The 22,713-nt window shown below is 44.3% G+C and overlaps 1 protein-coding gene across 1 annotated transcript in view; it reads right to left on the minus strand.

The window, feature by feature from the left end:
* FAM189A1 (family with sequence similarity 189 member A1) overlaps nucleotides 1–22,713 on the minus strand; it is a 70,720-nt gene that overhangs the window by 38,467 nt on the left and 9,540 nt on the right. The window contains exon 4 of the mRNA XM_015822129.1: nucleotides 349–405. Coding sequence (XP_015677615.1) covers nucleotides 349–405 — 57 coding nt within the window. The remainder of the gene's footprint in view (nucleotides 1–348; nucleotides 406–22,713) is intronic.

Genomic DNA, 22,713 nt, shown 5'->3' on the forward strand with positions numbered 1-22,713 from the left:
CAACAGTCTTTAAGCAATATGCAAGATGCAATAGTCTAAGTGTCCCATCACCTCATTTCCTCAAAGGGGCTCCAAGATTATGTCCCTCTCTTCTTGCAGATTCCCCCAACCTCCGTTTCCCCCAAGCCCCCATCGCAGCATGAAATAGAACAGCCCTACTCAGGCCAAAGGTTTGGGATCCGCTCCCATAATCCTGAACCAGCATGGCCTCTTGCTGTCTGAGGATTATGGGAGGGGGTGGGATTATAGCTGCTCCTCTGGTTCAAGGTGAGCTCCCATCATGGGAATCCCGCAGGTGGGTGAGGTAAGATGATGGAATTCCTTTATTCTGAATAAGATCTTACTCACCACAAGGGACAGGGGCCTTTTCCAAGAGACCACACCGATCAGTCCGGACAGCAGCACCTGAAATTAAATCAGAAAGATAAAACAGTTCAGAAATATAGATTTCTCAAAGCCAAGAGAAGAAAAAGAAAAACGTGGGCCAAAATCTGCCTGGCAATTTTTCATACAATTTCTTCTTCCCCCCAAAAGAAGCTTCTGGGTTTTGGGGTGGGGTTTTTTTTAGTCTTTTTTAGTCTATTTTCAAATTTCTCTAGGTTGTGCTTTTGAGTTTCCTTTCCCATTAGACCTGATGGAAAGCTGTTGTTTTCAGAGATCAGTCTTTCCATCATTCTCCCTGGCTGCTTCCCAATCTGAAAAAACACCCCACCCCTTCCCAGTCTCTTGCCTTGGAGATGAATGACAGGCTGGGAAGCCACAGACCTCTGGAGAAAGAATTATATCATGAAAGAGAGGACTTTCCTAGGCATCCTTGACTGCCCCGTCAAAAATACATTCAAGAACGTTGCACTCCACCCTGGAGAATTGCACCAAATTTTTGTCTCCTCTGAGACTCATAAGAACATAAAAACACAGTTGATGTCCTGCTGGGTTGGATCTATCTCATCTTATCCATCCTTTCTCTTCTCACAGTGGCCCACCACTGCCCAAGGAAGCCCACCAGCCTACCAACAGATGGCCTTCAGTGGCTGAAGTTTCTGGAGGTTGCAGTCCCAACCCATAAAGCAGACACAAAATTCGGGAGAGACTTTTTTGTCTTCAAAAAACCCGCTAATTGTTCCTGACATTCTAAATGCCTCTCCTTCAGCATACTAACTTTTCAATCATGGAAGAATTGGTTATAGGCCACGTGAGATGGCAGAGTGTTTTGTCCCCACTGCAAAATTCATGGCCACCTCAACAAATTCATCATCGACATGAACACCAGATTCCCTTCTCTTTCTTCTCTGAGTATTTTTCCCGGCTAGCTCAAAACATTTCTCTCCACCAAGTATTTGTTTTTACGGAACATTAATTCTATTATGCACCCATCAAGTTTAATGAAAAAGTTATCCGGGTGTAATTATGCAAATTTATTTCCAAAAGTAAATGAATTCAAAGTGTAGAGAGTCACCGTGTAAATTAGCAAAAAAGCGAATGCATCTGTGTGTTTGTGTGTCTGTTCTTGATCCCCATGCAGATGTCAAACATTAATAGGCAGAGCTTGAGGGATCACAATCACACTGCAGCTTGGGTTAATCAAGATCACCGAATTGTGCAACTTAGGGCCATCCCATGTTGCTGAACTGTAATTGCCAGCGGTGTTTCCAAAAACATTGGGAGATCTGGAAGGGGAAAGGTCCCTGCTTAACTCTGCTTTATAAGATGACAGCAGCTGAAGGATTAGATTCGAATCATTCTTAAGGTCTTGCAATCCAAATAAAAAAGAATTAGAGGAAAACACCCTGCTCTTTCCCAGGGCAACAGCTTTTCCTTCAAAATTGCCTTTTTCCTGCCTGATGGAAATTGCCAAAATTAGTTTTGAAGCAGAGCTGTGAACAGTGATCAAACAGGAGCATATTTCCTTTGAAAAATATCTTTATTAAAACTTTTTACATATATAAGTAGTGGATTCAAAGTAAAAGGATTAGTAAATGGCAAGAACATAGAATAATAGGGTTGGAAGAGACCTTGGAGGTCTTCTAGTCCAGGGCTTCAACCAGTGGTACGGGTACCACCTGTGGTACATTGGCACCTGGCAGGTGGTACGCGACCATCCTAGAAAAGTGGTAGCGGGGGAGGGGAATGAGCTGAACCGGTGGCAGCACCGCACAAGCCTGGGCGAGAGACGGCTGGAGCTGCAGGGCTGTCAGGGCTCAGCAGAAGCGCCAGGATCAGCGCCAGGCTCCAGCTGGAGCTCAGCGCTGATCCTGGTGCTTCTGCTGAGCCCAGAAGAAGCGCCGGTCAGCTGGAATATTGCCTTATCTCCAGGGTCTTGTGATTTACATTCAGATGCTTGGCAACTGATTAATATTTATGACGCTCACAGTGTCCCAGGGTCATGTGAAGTGACCAAAACCTGCTGCAACCACCCAGCAGACGGGGGGAATAAAACCAAACACCCCCCACCCCACCCCTGCTGCCAATCCCCAACAGAAATGCTCACAACAATGAAAACCTCAGACAGGAGGAAGAGCGCTGTCGGGCAGGCAGGTGTCTTGCTCGGCTGTGGCTTGGGGGGCACTTTTTTCAGTGCCATTGTAACTTCAAACAGTCACTAAGCGAACTGTTGTAAGTCGAGGACTATCTGTACGTTATCACTTTTTTCCTTTTTTTGGGGGGGTCATCAAGTTTTTGACACCTTGCTAGGCGACGGGTGGTACTTGGATGTTGCCATATCCTAAAAGCGGTACAATGGGTGAAAAGGTTGAAAAGCCCTGTTCTAGTCCAACCCTCTCCTCAAGCAGGAGACCCTAAACTAACATTAATCATCATTATGAATCCATCATGGCTAAGAAGACTCTTGGGGTTGAGTCCAGGGGTTTGAGATAGCTGCAGGGGAAGCCCAAAAGTTCTGGCTCTAGAACTTTGTGGAGAAATTGACAAGTTAATAAACCTGCTTGATGTCTATGGAGATTCTTCGTCATCCATGATTGTCCCAAAGGTGCTTTTTCAGGAGGCAACTAGACTTTGTTTTTCCTTAAATATGTTTCGCTTCTCATTCAAAAAGCTTCTTCAGTTCTGACTGAATGGTGGAGGACACAAGTGACTCAGCGACTTTCAGAAAGAGTGCTAATGTCCAGATGACTGCAAGGAATATAAATCCTTCCATCCTCCACCGTTCAGTCAGAACCGAAAAAGCTTCTTGGATGGGAAGCGAAACATCTTCAAGGAAAAACAAAGAAAGTTCAGTTGCCTTTTGAAAAAGCACCTTTGGAATAATAAACCTGCTTGTTCTTTTGGCCAAATTAGAAGGTCAAATTAGAAGTTATTACTACTAAGATACTTTCTACTATGCTATTCTTTCTGTGAGACAAGAGGAAATAGACCTTTCCATTTTCGGCTGTGATTCCTTATGTCACTTAACATTTATTCTGTCTTCTCTCCAATTCAGAAAGAGAACTGTATCTGCTACATTGCTAACTTGCAATTTGGATCAGCCCCATTGGTACACAGATTAAAATCACAACTCCAGAGAGATATTTCAGATCCGTGCAACACATTACATTCCCTACCTATGATTACTCATGCCATTTTGTGTCCCTGCAATAAACTTAACACCCCTTCAATCTGCTTGTTAATAATCCCTAGGTGGAACCTGAAAATAGTAATCAAGCTTCAGCAGTCAACACAGGAACCCACACAAACGTCAGGTTTGCTTCGGCATTTTTTTCATTAAACTCAGAAGCGCCAAGAAATGTTTCCACCTTAACCCAAGTGGATAAATACAGACCGTTATTCCTCCATGCCAAGGAGTTGGGCTTCCTTCTTAAATCTCCTTCTCCAAAAAGGTTTTGTCAAGATGCTCTTGACAAACCCATCTGTGTGATTTGTGGGAGGATTTGCGTGCTATGTGCTTTCTTTCCTCACTGGGGAGGTGCCACGCACTAACGGTGTCAGGATAAAAGGTAGACTGTGAAGCAAACAGAGCCATCGGTGGTCAATGCCTCATAAATTATACAGGCTGAGGTTGAATTCCTGGAACTGGTGTAGGGTGAAAGATTTATACGCAAAATCATAGACTGCGTGTTTGCATAACAAACCTAACTTATGAAAGACATGGTAACTATATCTGAACATAGAATCATAGCACTGGAACGGACCTCAGAGGTCTTCTAGTCCAATTCCGTGCTCAAGGCAGGAGACCCTATACCAGGGATCTTCAAACTTGGCCCTTTTATGACTTGTGGACTTCAACTCCCAGAATTCCTCAGCCAGGCAATGCCAAGTTTGAAGACCCCTGCCCTATACCATTTTGAACAAATGGCTGTCCAATCTCTTTTCGAAAACGTCCAGTGATGGAGCACCCATAACTCCGGGAGACAAGTTATTCCATGGATTAATTGCTCTCACTGTCAGAAAATTCCCCCTTACTTCTAAGTTGGATTTCTAACAAGCTTCCACTCATTACTTCTTGTCCTGTCCACTGGTACTTTGGAGAATAAGTCAACCTGCACCACACCCCAAGCTTGGTTTGTGTGAATCTTCATGATTTTGCTTCAAACTGTCCTCTTCTTGAAGAAAAGGTAACCGCAGGGGTGGGTTGGTGTTTCCGTGATTTGATTCTTTCCACAGATTTTGAGTCTCGCATCACCAGCTTCGCCCAGAGGCAGTCAGTGTGGTGACTTCATCGTAAGACATTCCCCAAAGCTGCTGCTGTGCTTGGTAGCAACCTCAGCTGCCTGGCAGGTTGCTAGGCATGAAGTCATGTTTTGCTGGCTAACCTCTTCCTTACCAGCTCTCCTAAAGCAACTCTCTTGAGTGATCAGCTAACCCAGAGGTCTCCAACCTTGAGTGATCAGCTAACCCAGAGGTCTCCAACCTTGGCAACTTTAAAACTTGTGGACCAACACCTACAATTCCCCAGTCCACAAGTCTCAATATTGCCACGTTTGGAGAGCCCTGAGCTAACCGAACCAGCCACCGTTTGCTAAGCCACCAAAACAAATAAAAATGATGATTAACCCTTAACAATGAGGAATGAAATTATAAAGATCAAAACTAACCCACTGGGACTTCCTGAACAGCCTTCCATTCACCCACAAATTTCCTAAAAGTTAAGGGAACTCCATCTCCACTTACATATCCTGAGTGCTACTCCAGATTATTTCACATCCACAGAGAGAAGGATATTTCAAAGCAAATTCTAGTTCACCAAGCTGAAACTAGGATAGAAAAAAAGGCATGCTAACTTTTTTTTCTTTTTTCTTTTGCAAAATGTGCAGCACATACTCCTGATTTTTCCTTCTCCCTGCTAGGCTAACTACGTCCCTCAAAATTGGTGCTTCCTGACTGCTATCTGAGTTTGGGGACTTCCAGCTTTAGCCCAGAAATACCTATTCACCTCTCCAATATTTCTGCCAGGTTTTATTAAGCTAATGTTTGCTACGCCATTAAACCAGGAGAATCCACAGGGGGAGGAAGGGAAGAGAAAGCAGATGTCAAAAAAACAGCCAGGCTGAAACAGAACAGGATTTAGGGAGAAGATTTGGCTGTCAGTCAGTCTTAATTGTTCTAAAAATATGCACACAGAATGTAGTTAACCGTAAACCCAGTTTTCTTTCGAGTCTATTGTCTAATATACTTCCTCCTGCCTGGTCTCACAAATTTGCATCTCAGAGCAGAGACATCAGCTCGGCTTCCAATTTGATCTGAAGTGATTCCAGCCATTTCAACCTGGAGATGCTCCAAGTTGTCTTTAAAGAATGCACAGCCCCAAAAGGACCACCACAAATGTATTCCATCAGAAGTCCTTCCAACACACAGGTTGTCTTTCTGGCTGGCCACCTGAGATGCTTCTTGAAGGGGGCCTTAAAAGGGAAGTCGACCAACTGTAGTGATGGGATATGCCAAGCCAGCAGGTTCAGTTGCTGAGTTGGGAAGAAGTCATCTAGTGATGTGCAAGCAGAGACCAAACCTTATTTTATCACAACAGCTTGCAGTTTGCTCTGTTATCCCTACCCAGCTCCAACAATGATGGTTTAGTCTGCAGAAGATGTTGGTGATGAATCAGCCACTGCAAAAGAACGGATGAGCAAAACTCAAGGCTCACCTTGGATATCCTGAAGCCCAAAGGGAAACACACACCCCCACATATCTTATTTATTGGAAAAACAAATGGCTTTCTGTGTCACTTAAGTAATGACAACGATGCCAAAGGAGGCTTTACAAGGCTATGCTTTTTTAAAAACCTTCTATTGTTTAGAACAGGGGTGTCCAACCTTGGCAGCGTTAGGACTTGTACACTTCAACTCTCAGAATTCCCCAGCCAGCACATCCACACCTCATGTTAAGTCAAACTGTGCAAAACCAGATTCTTTATTTAAGACTTTTTTGGGCCGGGGGAGAGGATTTCTGCCAACTCTAGATCTGAAAAGGCTCCCCATGGTTTCAATTTTAGGACAGACTTCCGACTTGAAGAAATGCGGAAAGACAAAATGCATTTTGCAATTGGAGGCCAGCGGGTCGCAACTGCTCTGCAAAAATTGGAATGATGTTGGCATGTGCGGTTTTGGTCTCCATTTGTCCTAGCAAAGAAACAGCTCACTTTTCCTTCCATCTTTTCTCATTTACCCACTGCCGATGGGGAGACTAATCTCATCCTAATTGCCATGGAAACAGATGCAGAGGCTGGAAGTCCTTGGACACTCACTGCATGCAGGACAGTGGGAATTACCTGAGCCCTTCTCACATCCCCCAATGTCTATTAGCCGTCTGCAGCATGGATCATGCCTTAACACTGCTTCCCCTCTGGGTGGTTGTAAACCCAAAGCAGCTGAATCTGTGCAGAAACAGGAAACAATTTTGCTATGCCAAGGAAAGTCCAAAGAGCTGCAAAGATTGTCCCAAAGGTGCCTTTTCAGGAGGCAACTGGACTTTCTTTGTTTCTCTTTGAACACGTTTTGCTTCTCATCCAAGAAGCTTCTTCAGTTCTGAGCCAACCATGACCCGGGATGACTGAGAATCTCCACAGACATTTAGCTAGAAAGATTGGAGAGCTATGAGGAGCTTCTCTTTCCCAACACAATGGGGTCTTTCCTGGTTGGAAGTACAAAGATGCTTTTTAAGGTCCAGCCAAGGTGCTTCCATTTCCTTCTGCCTGAGATCAAGGCTGGTTGAAATCTCTTATCCACATCTGGAAAATCCACATGGCTTATTTCTAAATATCTACTGCTAGGAGTAACTATGGTTGACAGAAACAGGATACGATCCTAGATGGACTTTCAGCTCACCCTATAGGGCTGAAAAGGTGAGGTTTTCAGTTATTATTGTTGGTTCTACGGATCTAGTTTACAATTTGCCTCCTTCACGTGTTTGTTGCTTTCTTATACTGTTCTATTCTCTATGGCTGTTCTCAAGAAGGGATATCTGGGAGATGCTGAAAGGTCCTCAACCCAGATATTTAATGTTTTCCTTCAGCACCTGTGAAAGTGTCTTCCCACTTTCCTCTTTCTCAGAACTGTGTATAATCTCTTATCCAAGTCTTCCTTTGGCAGATTCATCATTCCTTCCCTGTCTCTAGAGTCCACTCTAAACTCTTCTTCGTAAGTTGATTTCTTTTACCAAACACACTCTATACAAGTGGATGGCATAAACATTTGGCACATAAATAAATAAATAAAAAAACAAAGAACAAAAAGAGAAGGCTTTGTTATTTCCATACAAACAAAGAAGAAGAAGAAGAGGAAAACAAAACCATCCTTCAAAAAGCAAGAGTGGAATTTGCTTGCAGATTATTCCAGGCGTTCTCTTCTATTCTCCTGTCATATTCAGTAACTTCAGACGTTGACGTTCGTTTTTGTCTGAAGTTCAGTTTCTGAAAAATCCCGGCTGCACGGAAACCCTCCAGAGGCCCCACTTAACAAGAGCCCCACATAAAACTTCCTTTTCACTTGGCATAAGTAGTTCAACAAAACCACCCCTGGTGATTCTCTCCAATCTTTTTAGGGCCTGCAGCCATTTCTCTACCATCTTCTACTCAATGAAGAAAGAAAGAAAGAAAGAAAGAAAGAAAGAAAGAAAGAAAGAAAGAAAGAAAGAAAGAAAGAAAGAAAGAAAGAAAGAAAAGAAAAGAAAAGGGGGGAAGGGTTGAAAGTAAGTGCCAGTTCTGCTGGGGGTCAAAGTCAATGCACCACAAAGGCGCTTTCTACCGAAGGCAGGATGGCCCAGTGGTTAATCTCAAATGGTGGTGGTGGGGGGTCTCAGTGAAGTCACAGAGTTGTCACAAATCTACTTAATCTGTGGTTAATCAGTCAAGTGAACCAGGAAAAATTAAGCAGGTTCTTTGGGCAATAAATTGGGGTGGGGTGGGGGAACAGCAAATTTTCTAGTCCCCTCCACAAGCTTAGAGTTTGAGATAAGTCCCCCAAAGTGAAAAATGACACCTGCTACTATGCAACCGGATCTTTTTGGATGTGTCATGGCCACAAAATAGGGGGCAGGTCTTTGAATGCAAAGTCACAGCCATTGTTTTGATTCTTGGGATCACCCCCAACAGACCCCGCCTCACCTCCTCTGAATGTGTTTGTGTGCAACCAGGGCTGAGCCTTTGAACCGATCTGAGAAAACCAGGAAGGGGCCAGGCTGTGGCCAGCATCTGAAGCAGGGGGACACCTCTGAAATGGGAGGGGCATCAGGCTTTGCTGGGACATCCCAACCACCTCCAGTTATCAGCAAGATACAGGTAAGTCCTTGACTTACAGCCATTCGTTTAGTGACTGTTCAAAGCTATGACAGCACTGAAAAAAGTGAATTACAACCGGACCTTGTATTTATACACCATTGCAGCATCCCTTCCCTCATGAAGTCAGAATCCGAGCGCTTGGCAATCGACTTGTATTTATGATGGTTGCAACGCCACGGGGGGGGGGGGTGTCATGTGATCCCCATTTGCAATCTTCCCAGCCAGCTTCCAACAAGCAAAGGCAGATTCGTTTAACAACCGTAGTGTAAAAGGTTGTAAAATCAGGAGCGGCTGCCTTAACAGCCACCTTGCTTAGCAACGGAAGCTCTGGTCCTGATTGTGGTCGGTCGTAAGCCGAGGATTTCCTGTAATTAATTTACAATGGTTTGGAACAGCCGTGATAAAACATTTTATCGATCCAAAAGCTGATTTTTCAGCACAACGCCATATGCACACACACATACACACACACTCCCACATACTCTACCACCGACTGGAGTGGCATTAACTCCATTTCTCAGCCTGTTTTTAATATCCGTCTAAAGCGGGAAGAAGCTCATTCAGGAAACATTGAACAGCCAAGAGGCACATTAAGCCCTTTCTGTTTTGCACTGAAAGGACACAGCCAAGAAAGAAACAGGGACACACAAACTCTACTCATGAGTAAAAGGCTTCTCCTTTACTCCCCCAAAGTGCCAACAGGAGCAGAAACTGTAAATAAGACCCACTGGTGACCTATTTGCACCTTAACCTCCAATTTCCACTGTGCAGCAATTTTATTCTGTATTTTGTTTTATAGGCTAAATTCTCCATTTCTGGCAGCAGAGTTGTTCCGAGCTGTTCCGCACATTACCTGATCTGCTCTTGGAGCAAAGTCACTTGGGAGGAGGAGGAGGAGGAGGAGGAGGAGATGGGCATTTGCAAATTGTGAAATTCAGCACTTCTCAGAATTTAGACTGAGGGATGCGAGAAGCCTTCTAACCGAGAACAGATGGTCTAATCAGGCTGATGAACCTCAGAACGGGGTGTCCGTGGATGGAGGCCCCGAGGCCAGTTTCACCGAAACCCTTTCTTGCTTCTATGCACAGACTGAGATGTTGAGGTTGGGCTTCCTTGAGCAGAGGATAGTCTATCCTTCACGATGGAAGAAGAAGAAGAAGATTACCTTCTTGGGCAGATTGTGTAACAGGAGGGAGACAAAAATGAATTCCAAGCTTGCTTGGGAGGGTCTCTGTAGAGTGGGGAGGACAGTCATGACATGCAATTGACACTTTGTGGCCTGTTTTTATGTTTGTGACATTATTTATTTATTTATTTATTTATTTNCCCCTGGGGGTCGCCAGCCGGCATTGTCTGGCCGACGGCACCCTAAGGAGGCCCTCTCTGTGGGAGCGGACTGGTCGAAGGGAGGTGTTTGGTAGGAGGCGGTCTTGCAAATAACTAGGTCCATTGCCATGGAGCGCTTTAAAGGTTGTTACTAACACCTTGAAGCGCCCCCGGAAGGCCACAGGCAGCCAGTGCAGCTCGCGCAGGAGAGGTGTTACATGGGAGTATCTAGAGGCCCCCAGGATCCCCCGCGCAGCCGCATTCTGAACTAGCTGGAGCCTCCAGGTGCACCTCAAGGGGAGCCCCATGTAGAGAGCGTTGCAATAGTCCAGGCGGGAAACAACGAGGGCTTGAGTGACCGTGCGTAGAGCGTCACGATCCAGAAAGGGGCGCAACTGGTGTATCAGGCGAACCTGATGAAAAGCCCCCCTGGCCACGGCTGTCATATGGTCGTCTAAAGACAGCCGAGTATCCAGGAGGACGCCCAAGTTGCGGGCCCTCTCCACGGGGGCTAATGACTCGCCCCCGATAGCCAGGGATGGAGCCAACTGGTTATGTCGTGACGCCGGAAACCACAGCCACTCGGTCTGTTGCAGCCTTTGCGTTGCATCAGTTTTTGGAGGATATGTGTGTCTGTCTGCTTTTCTCCCTCCCTCCTTCCCTGGATTTCTTTCTCTCTCCCTCTCCCTCTCTCATCTCTCTCTCTCTCTCTCATCTGTCTGTCTGTCTGTCTGCCTATCTACCTATCCTTCTGTATCTTCTCTATCCATCTTTGTTATCTATCTTATCTTATCTTATCTTATCTTATCTTATCTTATCTATCTTATCTTATCTTATCTTATCTTATCTTATCTTATCTTATCTTATCTTATCTTATCTATCTTATCTTATCTTATCTATCTTATCTTATCTTTCTACCTACCTACCTACCTACCTACCTATCTACTACCTACCTAGCTATCTAGCTATCTCTTGCAATCCTCAATTTTTTTTCCTCTCTCTCTCTCTGTCCCATCTATTCTCAAAATATACATCTCTCTCTCTACACACACACTGTGTGCATCTTATGAAGTGCATCTTGCAGATATGACCAAGGCTTGGTCGCAAAGGCTCCAGCCGTGCTCCCCAATAAAGGAAGCTGCGCCCATCATTCTCAGCAGAGTGAAGGTTTGTAAAGGTAAAGCAAGAGAAGAGATTGAAAATTTTTTGGGGGGGGGATTTTTCCAAACCATCCGTCTCTAAGAAGGTGTGGTGGTGTGACTTGGCAGAATCTTTTTGGGAAGGAATGGGGGGAGGGGGGGAAAGACCCCTGAAAATTGGCTCCCGTGTTCTGAATCAATGGATGTACTTTGAGAGAGAGAGGCAAAGGTCTGCTGAAATCAATAAGGAGCAAAACAGCCAATACTTTCGTGCTGCGGATCTCATTTCATAACCAAGGTAATCCCATCCTTAAGTCCAAGACACGGATGTCTCCAACCCCAGACATAATACAGATTTTTTTTATTATTATCGACATTTGGGCTGCATCTAATCCCTTTGGATTATTTTATTGATCCAAGCATGAGCCACATTGCAAAATGTAATGTCGTTCAAGAGCTTTGCAGCTTACTTGAAAAATATCATTTGCCACAAATGGCTCACCAAGCTGCTCCATTCCCTGCATTTATATGGATTCCAGATCTTGATTCTTCCTGGCTGAAGCTATGTCTTTTTTGCAGTAATTCTAAATTACATCAAGGTTAGCAAAAAAGAAAAAAAACGTATCTGGGGAACCATTTTTGGTTGGTTACAATGGTTTCTCAAAAGCAGAAGCATTTTGGCTAGCACATTGTTCAGACACAGAACCAGCTTGTCTTCTCTCGGGTGAAAAAGATGTGTATTCTGAATTTTGCAGGGCTCTATCATGTACACAGAGAGTTTGGAACGTTTATGTCACGGCAATTGCAGGAAATGGGTCTTTTTTTCAGCCTAACAGCATCTATTTCCTCCCTTCCAATAAGGTTGGATTGCATCTCCCGTCACTTAGAGCAGGGATCTCCAAACTTGGCAGCTTCAAGACTTGGGGTCTTCAACTCCCAGATTTCCCCAGCTGCCATGTTTGGAGAAAGGGGGTTGACAACATTGGAAACACTCATCTGCAGACTTACTGGCCACATGTTTAGTGTATGTGAGAGCCATTAGGAGAGGAACTCAAATGAAAAATACACTGGATGTGGTTTTATCTTTGCAGATGTCTCCTGTTTGTGCTAAAATCTCTTGTGCTTTGGAGGTGAGGTCCAGCCATAAGCAACACGGGTTCATGCCAATAACTTTGAAGCATCCAGTCATTGTTATAGAATAACAGAGTAGGAAGGGACCTTGGAGGTCCTCTAGTCCAATCCCCTGCTCAAGCAGGAGACCCTAGACCATTTCAGACAAGTGGCTGTTCAGTCTCTTTTTAAAAGCCTCCAGTGATGGAGAACCCACAACTTCTGGAGGCAAGCCGTTCCACTGGTTAATTGCTCTGTCAGGAAATTTCTCCTTAGTTCTAGGTTGCTTCTCTCCTTGATTAGTTTCTATCCTTCTTCAGGTCCTTTGGAGAATAGGTGGACCCCCTCTTCTGTGTGGCAGCCCCTCAAATATTGGAAGACTGCTATCACGTCCCCCTAGTCCTTCTTTACTCTAGACTACCCATACCCAATTCCTGCAACTGTTCTTCATATGTTTTTTCCTCCAGCTCCCTAGTCATCTTTGCTGCTCTTCTCTGCACTCTTTCTAGAGTCTCAACATCTTTTTTATATTGTGGTGACCAAAACTGGATGCAACAATGCAAAATGACCTTCCCTGTCCTCTCTGTTGTCTTTACCAAAGCCTTCCTTCATCTCCAGAGGGCCAATATTACCAAGACTGGTAGTAGATCAGCCCCAAGATTCGCAGGAGTTCAGCTAATAACTCATGAAAGCCCTTCCCATTGTGTACTTTGTAGCTTGAATAATCAAAGAAAATCCCTTTATTTTTCCTAGATGCCTTGTCAAAATGTCAAGCAGGTCTAAGTGGTGGGTGAACGCTTGAAAAACTGACAAGAACACTTATTAACCATGATATTCCAAATAGGCTGTACTCAAAACATAGCAAATATTTGTCAAAAAAAGAAATGCAGACCGTGGTGCTTAAGATTTGAATATTTTACATTATCCCTGCCTTCTCATTTGTTTGCTATTTCAAAGACAGTCAGCTAAGAAGTGCAATCAAATCAAGAAATGGATTCATTTGTTCAAAGCAGGTTCCCCAACCAGGCGCCCTCTGTGTGCACCGAGACTTGTTTCCAAACAACCGTTCACCACCTCTGGCTGACTTTGAACCTGGAAATTAAGCATCTCAAATCTACTTAATACTAGGGTGGGAAACCAATCAGAAATCCTTGGGTACTACTTTGGATTGGAAAGTTGGGAGGAGGAGGAGGAGGAGGAGGAGGAGGAGGAGGAGGAATAGTCACCTTTGCCCTCCTTCTTTCCCGTCCCTCTCCTGCTCCTTTTCCTTCTCCTCCTTCCTTTCCTTCTTTCTTCCTCTCTTTCTTCCTTTCTTCCTCCTCTTTCCTTCATCCCTCGCTCCCTCCTTTTCCTTCTTCCTTCTCCTTCCTTCCTTTCTTCCATCCATCCATCCATCCATCCATCCATCCATCCATCCATCCATCCATCTCTCCTCCTCCTCCTCCTAGCTAACCACTCCTCTTGCAGCCTTACCTGGAAGACTGTCAATCCTCTCCAAAAAGCTCCACTTTATTCTGAAGCAGCGATAACATGGCTTTAAAGAGAAGCCCAAAGAGGCCTCATCCCTTTGCGATGGGCCCAGAGAAGCCCAGAGATGCCTGGAACACCACCAAAAACCACCACACTGCTGGAGAGAAGAAAGGAAGAAGGCAGATGGATAGCAGTTTGAACATATACCCAGCAAGGGGGGAAATAAAAAGACCTGTTTATTATTAATATGCTTTTTTAAAGACCTGCATGCAGGGCAGGAACAGAAGAGAACAGAGAGGCTTTTTTAAAAAAAAAAACAAAACCTCATTTTTCTTTGTAATCATGAGTCACTTCAGAAAAGATGCACAACTGGCATTTTTCAAGAGGGCCTCCTTCATCCAAAGTGCCACAATCACAGCTCCATCTGTCTTGTCCCATCTCATCCGATTCTTTATCCCCAATGACTGCTATTTAAGACATGGCTTTGTCATGCATAATGATTAGGCAGCCTACGATCAAAAAAAAGGGGAGGCTAAGAAATAAGCAAGAAGCCCCTGGCCCTCTTACCTAGCTAGAATTTGATATGATTAACTGGTTTACAGTGGTAATTTTGCAACAGGTGAGAGCATCCAGCTCACCTTAAAAAGCTAAGCAGGGTTGGCCTGGTCAGCAGCTGGATGGGAGACAACCAGTCACCCAAGGACTTATACGTAGACTACTCTGAAAAGCCATCCCAGAAAGGGCAGGAGAAGACTGGTCGGGGAAGGTACCAGGAGTTGAGCTCTCTCTGTGGATAGCCGCACTCTTAATCTGCACGCCTGCTTTAGACCGAGCCAAAGGAATTGATTCATCCATCTCTGCGCTGTCCGTTATCATTTGCAGGCGGGTCTTTTCAGCCGAAGAGGTTGGGGATCAAGCTTTGGGTTGCCTGCCACTGAACTGCTCCTCGGCACATTAAAACAGACAACCAAATCAACAGAGGCTCTCAAGATGCTGGAGGCCATTACAAACACCCTCCTCAGACATCAGGGAAGGAGAAACGAGACCTCACCTGGCAACCAGAGTAGAAGGCAGCTAGCAGAAGAAAAGGATGAGGCAGAAAGGGGGTGTGGGCCCTTTAACAGGACGTAGAGTCCTGTTGTTAATCCCAGTGGATTCAGAAGAAGAAAAAGCCCCATTGTTGGATCATAAAAGAAATCAATGTATCAGTTGAAGGCACCTTCTTCCATAGAGTTATGCAAAGTGACATGTCAACTGTAGCATTTCCAAGAAAGCATGGACACTGGAGGAGCGGGGAGGGGCAGGTATCATGATGTCATCCTGCTAATTCCATAAACTGTGTTATTGATGCAATGAGATCAGGATGGATGCGATGTCATCGTGGCTTGTTCTGGATGTCCACAGAAAGACTGCTGAAACAAATTAGAAAGGGGATGGGAATCAGCAGATGCTCAGATCACATCCTGACCAGCTTTTTGGCTGCAATGAGAGACCTAACCTGATGTAGGTTTTCATGTCCACCCAGAAAGACGCCATCTAGGTAGGAAACACCTGAAGTGAAGGAAGATGGCCAAGAGACTTGACAATTCATGGAGCTCTTTATCTTATTCCTTAAGAAGGTAACATCTCCTTTGAGTTGGCAGGACCTTGGTGGCTCCTCATGTATGTCATGTAGTTTTCTCATCACAGATAATACAGGAAAACTGGCCGTCTTCATGGAGCTTACAGTGAAAATACAAGAACACATCAAAGACATACAGCAAGAAGAGGAACAAGGTGATACTTGAGTTGGTTGCACTTCAGAAGAACTAAGGGGTCAAGCCCAAGACTTCTTTGGAAGGACACCCATAGAGCAGGCGGTTGAAGAAGGACGGTGGGGTGTAGCTGAAACACAGCCGCTGCCAGCCAAATATTCAGCATCTTGTGTCATGCACTGTTCCATCAGGGGCAACGTGACTGACACCCTGCAGTCCTCTTGACAAGGCAGCAAGAAGCAGAAAGCCATAATCAAAGAAAATTGATGTTTGGCATTTCCAGAGCACCTGGGACAAATTCTTCTTTGTTCTAGTTTTTTCTCTCCCTCTCTCTCTAAGTACTTCAGAAAAAAGACTGGATGTTTTTATCAGGCCTCTAAAGTGACCTCTAGCAGATGGCTTTTTAAATTCAGACCTGGGCCCCAGGCAATCTTCCAGCCAAGGCTGACCACCCGTGTTTCAGAATCAAAAGACCGAAGACCTCAAAAGATTTGGAGGCCGTTGCAAATCAGTGAGAGACAGCGGCATCTATGGAAGGAGAGTCAAAAGAAGTCAAATGACAGCTGCAACTGTGGAACCAAACCCCCACCACTTTTCAACAGGCATTGCCTCTGCAACCCACATTTAAACAGGATCAGGGTGTTGGTGATGGAGATGAAGCCCCTATCTTGACTACATCCCTGCAGGCATCTCCCCAAAATAACAGTATATAACAACATAGACTCCCATTCTAGGAGTCTGTGTTGTTAAATATTGTCCTATATGTTCCATATGTTAGCCTAGGAGAAGGGCTAGGGGTGACATGATAGCAGTGTTCCAATATTTGAGGGGCTGCCACAAAGAAGAGGGAGTTAAGCTATTCTCCAAAGCACTTGAAGGCAGGACAAGAATCAATGGATGGAAACTGATCAAGGAGAGAAGCAACCTAGAACTAAGGAGAAACTTGCTGACAGTGAGAACAATCAACCAGTGGAACAGCTTTGCCTTCCGAAGTTGTGGGTGCTCCAACACTGGAGGCTATCAAGAAGAGATTGGACAACCATTTGTCTGACATTTTATAGGATCTCCTGCCTGAGTGGGGTGGTGGTGGACTAGAAGATCTCAGTTATTTGGTTGTTCTTCTTTTCATTTCTGTCTTGAGACATATTAGCCTCCACAAAATATATTTTGTGGCAGTGGCAAAGTAAGGAAACAGTCAATCAATGCACAAATTGATTATCCTTCCATCTTGGCACCATATCTGCCAGCTGGACGTGCCTCCATAACAGACTTTTCAATCTCATCTTCCCAAGTAAATGTTTTGGGACCATGTTTGGACCTCGTGAGAATTTTCATTCCAAATTTGAATTGAACCAAAAGACCTCAATAGTGCTTGATGGTACGCCAGAACTAACCTTCCCAAGCATCCCACCAGAATAAGTGATGATGGCACAAGGTTCGGATTGGGAGGAAAACCGGGTTTTTTTCACTGCTTTTCCCAGGAGGCCCATAAATTTTCTTCTTCTTTTTATGTTTGACACCTTCCTTTTTGCAGCTCATCTGAACAATGGACCCATCGCCTCCTTCGAAAGAGCTGGCTTCCGTTCACAGGATAACAATAGACCTGATTTCTTTTCTTTTTGTCTTTTTTTAAATCTTTAAGGAGGCATCAAGGGACCTTCTATTAAACATTCCAAATTAGTCTGAACCTCCCTCTCCGCCCCCTACTTGATTAGTCAAGCGCAGTCAGATTATACCAAAATGCCTTTGCTAATTATAAATCTCTAACAATAGAAAGAGAAGCCTTTTCTTCTCAGGAACATTAGAAAAAAAAAATTTTTTTCCTTGAGAAGACAAAAGGAAAAAAAAGGCTCTTGAGGAAGAAAAATGAGCTGCGTTTACAACCAGCATTTATTTAAATAGAAAAAGGCACCTGACATATATGCAGAAATGCAGTGGCATTTGCAGAGAAGATGCACATTCAGGCTCTTGAAATAGCTGCGTGGCACCCAGTGGGCCCTGATTTTAATTTCAGAGGAATTCTGAATTCTGACCGTTCAATGTTACAACATCACTGACAAAAGTGACTCACACTTATGATTGTCCCAGCATCCCCGTAGCCACATGATCAAAAGTCGGGCGCTTGGCAACTAGCCTGGATTTACGATCAGGGTTGCACTTCCTGGGATCATGTGATTCCTTTCCCAGCCAGATCCAATTATGGTTGTAAGTCGAGGACTACTTATATCTGGGTCTGAACTGTTTATTCAAATGAAATTGCTTGTTCCTTTCCAGCCCCTGATCTGTCCATCCACCCACTGAGGATGTGGGGAGGAAGCCTGTGACTTCCTTCAAGTTGCACCGAAGCCCTGATACAGATTAGGGAGCTGGAGGCTAAAATATATGAAGAATAGTTGCAGGAATTGGGTATGTCTAGTTTAATGAAGAAAGGACGAGGGGTGACATGATAGCAGTCTTCCAATATCTGAGGGGCTGCCCCAAAGAAGAGGGGGTCAAGCTATTCTCCAAAGCACCTGAAGGCAGGACAAGAACCAACAGATGGAAATAAACCAAGGAGAGAAGCAACCTGGAACCAAGGAGAAATTTCCTGACAGTGACAATAATTAATCAGTGGAACGTCTTGCCTCCAGAAGTTGTAGGTGATGCAGCATTGGACGTTTTTAAAGAAGAGATTGGACAATCATTTGTCTGAAATGGTAGAGGGTCTCCTGCTTAAACAGGGGGTTGAACTAGAAGACCTCCAAGGTCCCTTCCAACTCTGTGATTCTGATCTGCCAATGCTTCCCTTTTTAATTTCTACTTTGGACTTTCATGCTGCCCTTCCCTATTTTCAATCTGCAGGACTTGTCTGCTGCCGGCAGTGTGTTTATAAGTCAGTGTCAGGCACACCATATGTCACAGGTGTAATTTTCCTTCACAGTTTCCACCTCCCTCTCTGGAATTCTCGTTTTTTCTCTCAGCCGAGTCCTGATCTTTCTACACAAAAGCTCCATGCAACAATGCAGCCGAAGGAGGGGGGGGAAGAAAAAAGAAAAATTGGCATGCAGCTCACGTTGCAGAAGCACTGTTAAATCGTTGGCAGACACCCCAGTCAGGAAAACAATAGGATGGTCTTAATTTTAAAACTTTTAAAGGGAAACACAAAGAGCGCCTGGAGCAGGCGCTTCTGTAAAAATGTTCACCTCTGTAGACAGATGTTTCTCCCTGTCAGCAACGTTAAGGTGGGTGGACTTCAACTCCCAGAATTCCCTAGCCAGCATGCTTTAAGGTGTATGGACTTCAACTCCCAGAATTCTCAGTCACCATGCTTTAAAACAGTGGATTTCAACTCCCAGAATTCCCTAGCCAGCATGTTTCAAGAATTGTAGTTCAGTTGCATTAGCTAATTTGCAAGGTCCTTGCTCTCAGTTTAACCAGTAGATTGGCCTAACTTTAACAAGCAAAAATATGATTTACAGTGACTAGAGATTGATCTCAAAGGCTTCCATGCATGCTTTATTTTATTGGCTATTTTTGAGTGGTTTAATCATCAGCCTTTTTGGAGAAGGGAGGGGGGTGCATCAACCCTGACCTAAATGTGCAAACAAACAGACCTCAGTCTTTTTTATTGATTGATTGATTGTGTGCTATCAAGTCATTGTCAACTTGCAATTTAGCCCTTGAAAAAGAAAGGTGACTCTAGTCACTTCCCCCTTTGTGATTTATAATGCCTTTTGGAGTCATCCCACCATCGTCCTGCCAAAATAGCAGGATGTAGATGGAGGGTTGTTTTTTTTAATCACTCCAATAATGGTCAAGCGATGCTATGAAGGTTCCCTTAAGATCATTGGCAGTTCCTTCCCTCCCATCCAGGACATAGCACAGAAGCGTTGCTTGAGCAGGGACCACAAGATTATCTGGGACACTACACATCCTCTTCACGACCTGTTTTCCTTGTTACCTTCTGGGAGGAGGGGGCTTCATGGTATCTGAAGCAGAACATCCAGATTCAGCCATAGTTTCCATACAGCATTAACCTTGTGAACTCTCAAGCTTCCTCCTTCCGTTATATATTCAAGATGGACAGTATTTAATATTTATTTGTTATGTATATGTAGGGGTGTGGGTCTATACGTATGTTGTTCATAGTATGTTTAGGTGTGTGTCATGTATGTGTTTCACTTTGAGAGCGGGCAACTAAATTTCATTTTTGATGTGTGCCGTTGTGCCCACAGTAAAAAAAATGACAATAAAGGTTATCATCTTATCTTATCTTATCTTATCTTATCTTATCTTATCTTATCTTATCTTATCTTATCTTATCTTATCTTATCTTATCATCTTATCTTATCTTATCTAAGTCCCTTGGAGTCAAATGACCTGAGACTGCCATCTGATTTGTATAAAGGGGACCCAGTGAGCCTGATCTGGGTTGGTCTTCGGCCAGATGGGTAGAATGTTTCACGATGAATTCAGCATCTGAGTGCAAGAAGCAGCTCTGAAGAGGTCAAGAGGGTGAGGTCAGTTTTGGAGACGCTGACGCTGCTTTTTAGGACTTGGTATTCTTGGAAGACCTGGAGGAATGTTGTCCATGGGGTCGCGATGGGTCGGACACGACTTCAGAATTAACAACAACAAAATTCTTGGAGACTCTGCAAAGAACTGGATTTAAATCTCCGGTGCTCTTTCCTTAGAGGGCAATTACCCCGATCAGAAGTTGCCTGTGAGAATCCGTCTGGAAAATAGGGCAGACAGAATAGCCCCCCCCCGTTTCACATGTGAGCAAATCTGCAGCTCTGCATTCCCAATTTACACCAGTCCATTTGTGAGAAGGGGAAAGAGAAGCAATTACTTCTTGCTCTTCACTTTTGCCAAAAGACTGAGAAATGGGGAGAAACGTGGAACAGAAGTGAGTGAAGGACTATCAGGAACTCACCCTACAAATCTACAGATTTTTTAAAATTCTGCAGCCTGTGCGTGCAAGCTGAGGTTAAACTGGATTAAATGGAGCAAAAGAATCCAAAACTGGATTCTATAATCCAAAAGTGGAGCTCCCAGACCTGTTTAAATCATGACAATTTCCATTGGCATAGTGGGTTTTTTTTAGTTGCACTGGATTTGACTCTGCTGGGCCAAAATTCCAGTAACGATCTTGCACCAATTGCCTTAATCTTGCAAGCAAATCCGCCTCCCTAAAGCCATTTTTTTTCCGGTGTAAAATGAAGGCCGAGATGCTTAAGTGGCCCCAGTTTTCCTCCCCCCTCCCACCCTCCCAGCCTACACACAGTCCTCTCATTACTATGCCAAGACATAAATAACTGAGCCAGCTCCAAAGCAATTGCTTGTCTCTTCGCTTAAGCTGGTTTTATGTTCTTGCATCCCATGGGTTTGGGCCAAGAAAGAAAATATGGTCTGGGGGAGGATGGGAGAACCGTCAAACAAAGTGGGAAAAATGAAGGCGACAAAAAAAATTGGAAGCTTGGAATCAAGCAGCTTATTCTCTTTGTCGTGGATCCTACTGGGCAAACTCTTGCCACAAATAAAAATCTCAGCTAAACAGCCATCCTACATACAAGAGAGATGAAGCTGTGGGGCTGGCCTAAAAATTAAATAAACTTAACGTGTTGCATGATTTGCTTGTCTCTTGGATTTTAGACCAACACACCCATTAACTGGCCTTTAAGTGGTGCACCAGCCACAGAGTCCACATGCATCTTTTCAATTCTTCTTCGTGACTCTTCTACTCCTCCAAGGCCAAGCCTGGGGAGACATCTGGAAGAGAAGGAACGCTTCATCGTCTCCAAGTCGCAAAGTCTTCTTGACTTCCATGAGCTCCTCAACCATCACAAATGTCCAGGATGGGACAGCAAATTCCCAAACTTCTGTTTGATTTTCATTCTAGGGAAAGCCCTGCCCATCTCAATGAGAAGCTTGGAACAATGTTAAATTGTAGCTGGCTTTCTTTATTTTAAGGAAAAGAGCTTTTGTTTGATTAAAAAAAAATCAGCAAAATCAGCAAAGAGTTTCATCAAGGTCTCTGGGTGTGAATTTATGATTTAGTTTGCTTCAGAGGCTGCAGATATGGTGGCCATCCAGATATTCTTTGCTAGAGTTCCCAGATGCCCCAACCAGCTCTGTCAGTGGTGAGGGATGCTGAGAATTGTAGGGCAGGAACATCTGGAAGGCCAGAGGGTGCCTATTCCTAACTTAGGTTCTCCATGTATCTTTAGCAAATCTTGCTAAATACGATCATCAGTCAAAGGTAGCATAGAAAGCTCTGCAGAACCTAGATTCCTAGACAAAGTCTGAGCCCAACTGAAATATTGAATAGCTTCTGAACAAAGGAGTTGATATCAAGTTCATGAAGACAAAGGTAGCTGGATTTTGATCCAAACTTAAAAAACAGAGGGACTTCTATCTGTTGCCTGTCCTTTTATTCCTCCTTAGAAATTCCATCTGTTGAATTCAAATTCAGCCTTCTGATCTCAGCAGCCTACAGGCCAATTACTGTCCCTCCACTACAAGCACCTTTCTGTGGACCTTGATGAAATGGAAATCCCTTTACAGAAGATCAGAAGTCTTGAAGACATAAGTTCAAAAGCACTATAGCACCATCCCTTCTTGAGGCATTTTTAGGAGCCTCATGGAAAACACAGACTGCTTTGATAACTCACTCTCAATTACGATTCAATAAGAAGAGACTTGAAGCCCTTTGAGATACCCAAAGGGGCAGACAAGGCTTCTAGACTCCATGCCAGCTGCTGAAGATCTCCACTGTCAAAGAAGATGGCGAGGAAAGGTATCTCTACAGGACTCATCCAAGGAGGAGAAAAATATTTACATCCACCACGAACCCTAAAAGAAGAGCTACCGACTTGTTTTGACCCTTCCTGCTTTGAGGACTCCATCCCGAGAGGCAGGAAGGGACCTTCAACCAAGCCACGTCTCAGATCACCTCTGCAGGACAAGCCTATCAAGATCCTGTCCTTCAAAACTTGCTCCTTCCATGAAACTGCCAGGACCCCTCCTGTTGTGCCCACCTTGCCAGAACCTCTGTGTGACTTCACAATACCTTCAGTTTTTAAGAAGAGATTGGACAAACATTAGTCTGAAATGGTATAGGGTTTCTTGCCTGAGCAGGGGGTTGGACTAGAAGACCTTCAAGATCCCAACTCTGTTATTCTGTTATTCACTTCCCTCCCCTTCTCTT

This window comes from Protobothrops mucrosquamatus, unplaced genomic scaffold (assembly GCF_001527695.2).
Source record: "Protobothrops mucrosquamatus isolate PMUCROS unplaced genomic scaffold, P.Mucros_1.0 scaffold1472, whole genome shotgun sequence".
Classification (NCBI taxonomy): domain Eukaryota; kingdom Metazoa; phylum Chordata; class Lepidosauria; order Squamata; family Viperidae; genus Protobothrops; species Protobothrops mucrosquamatus.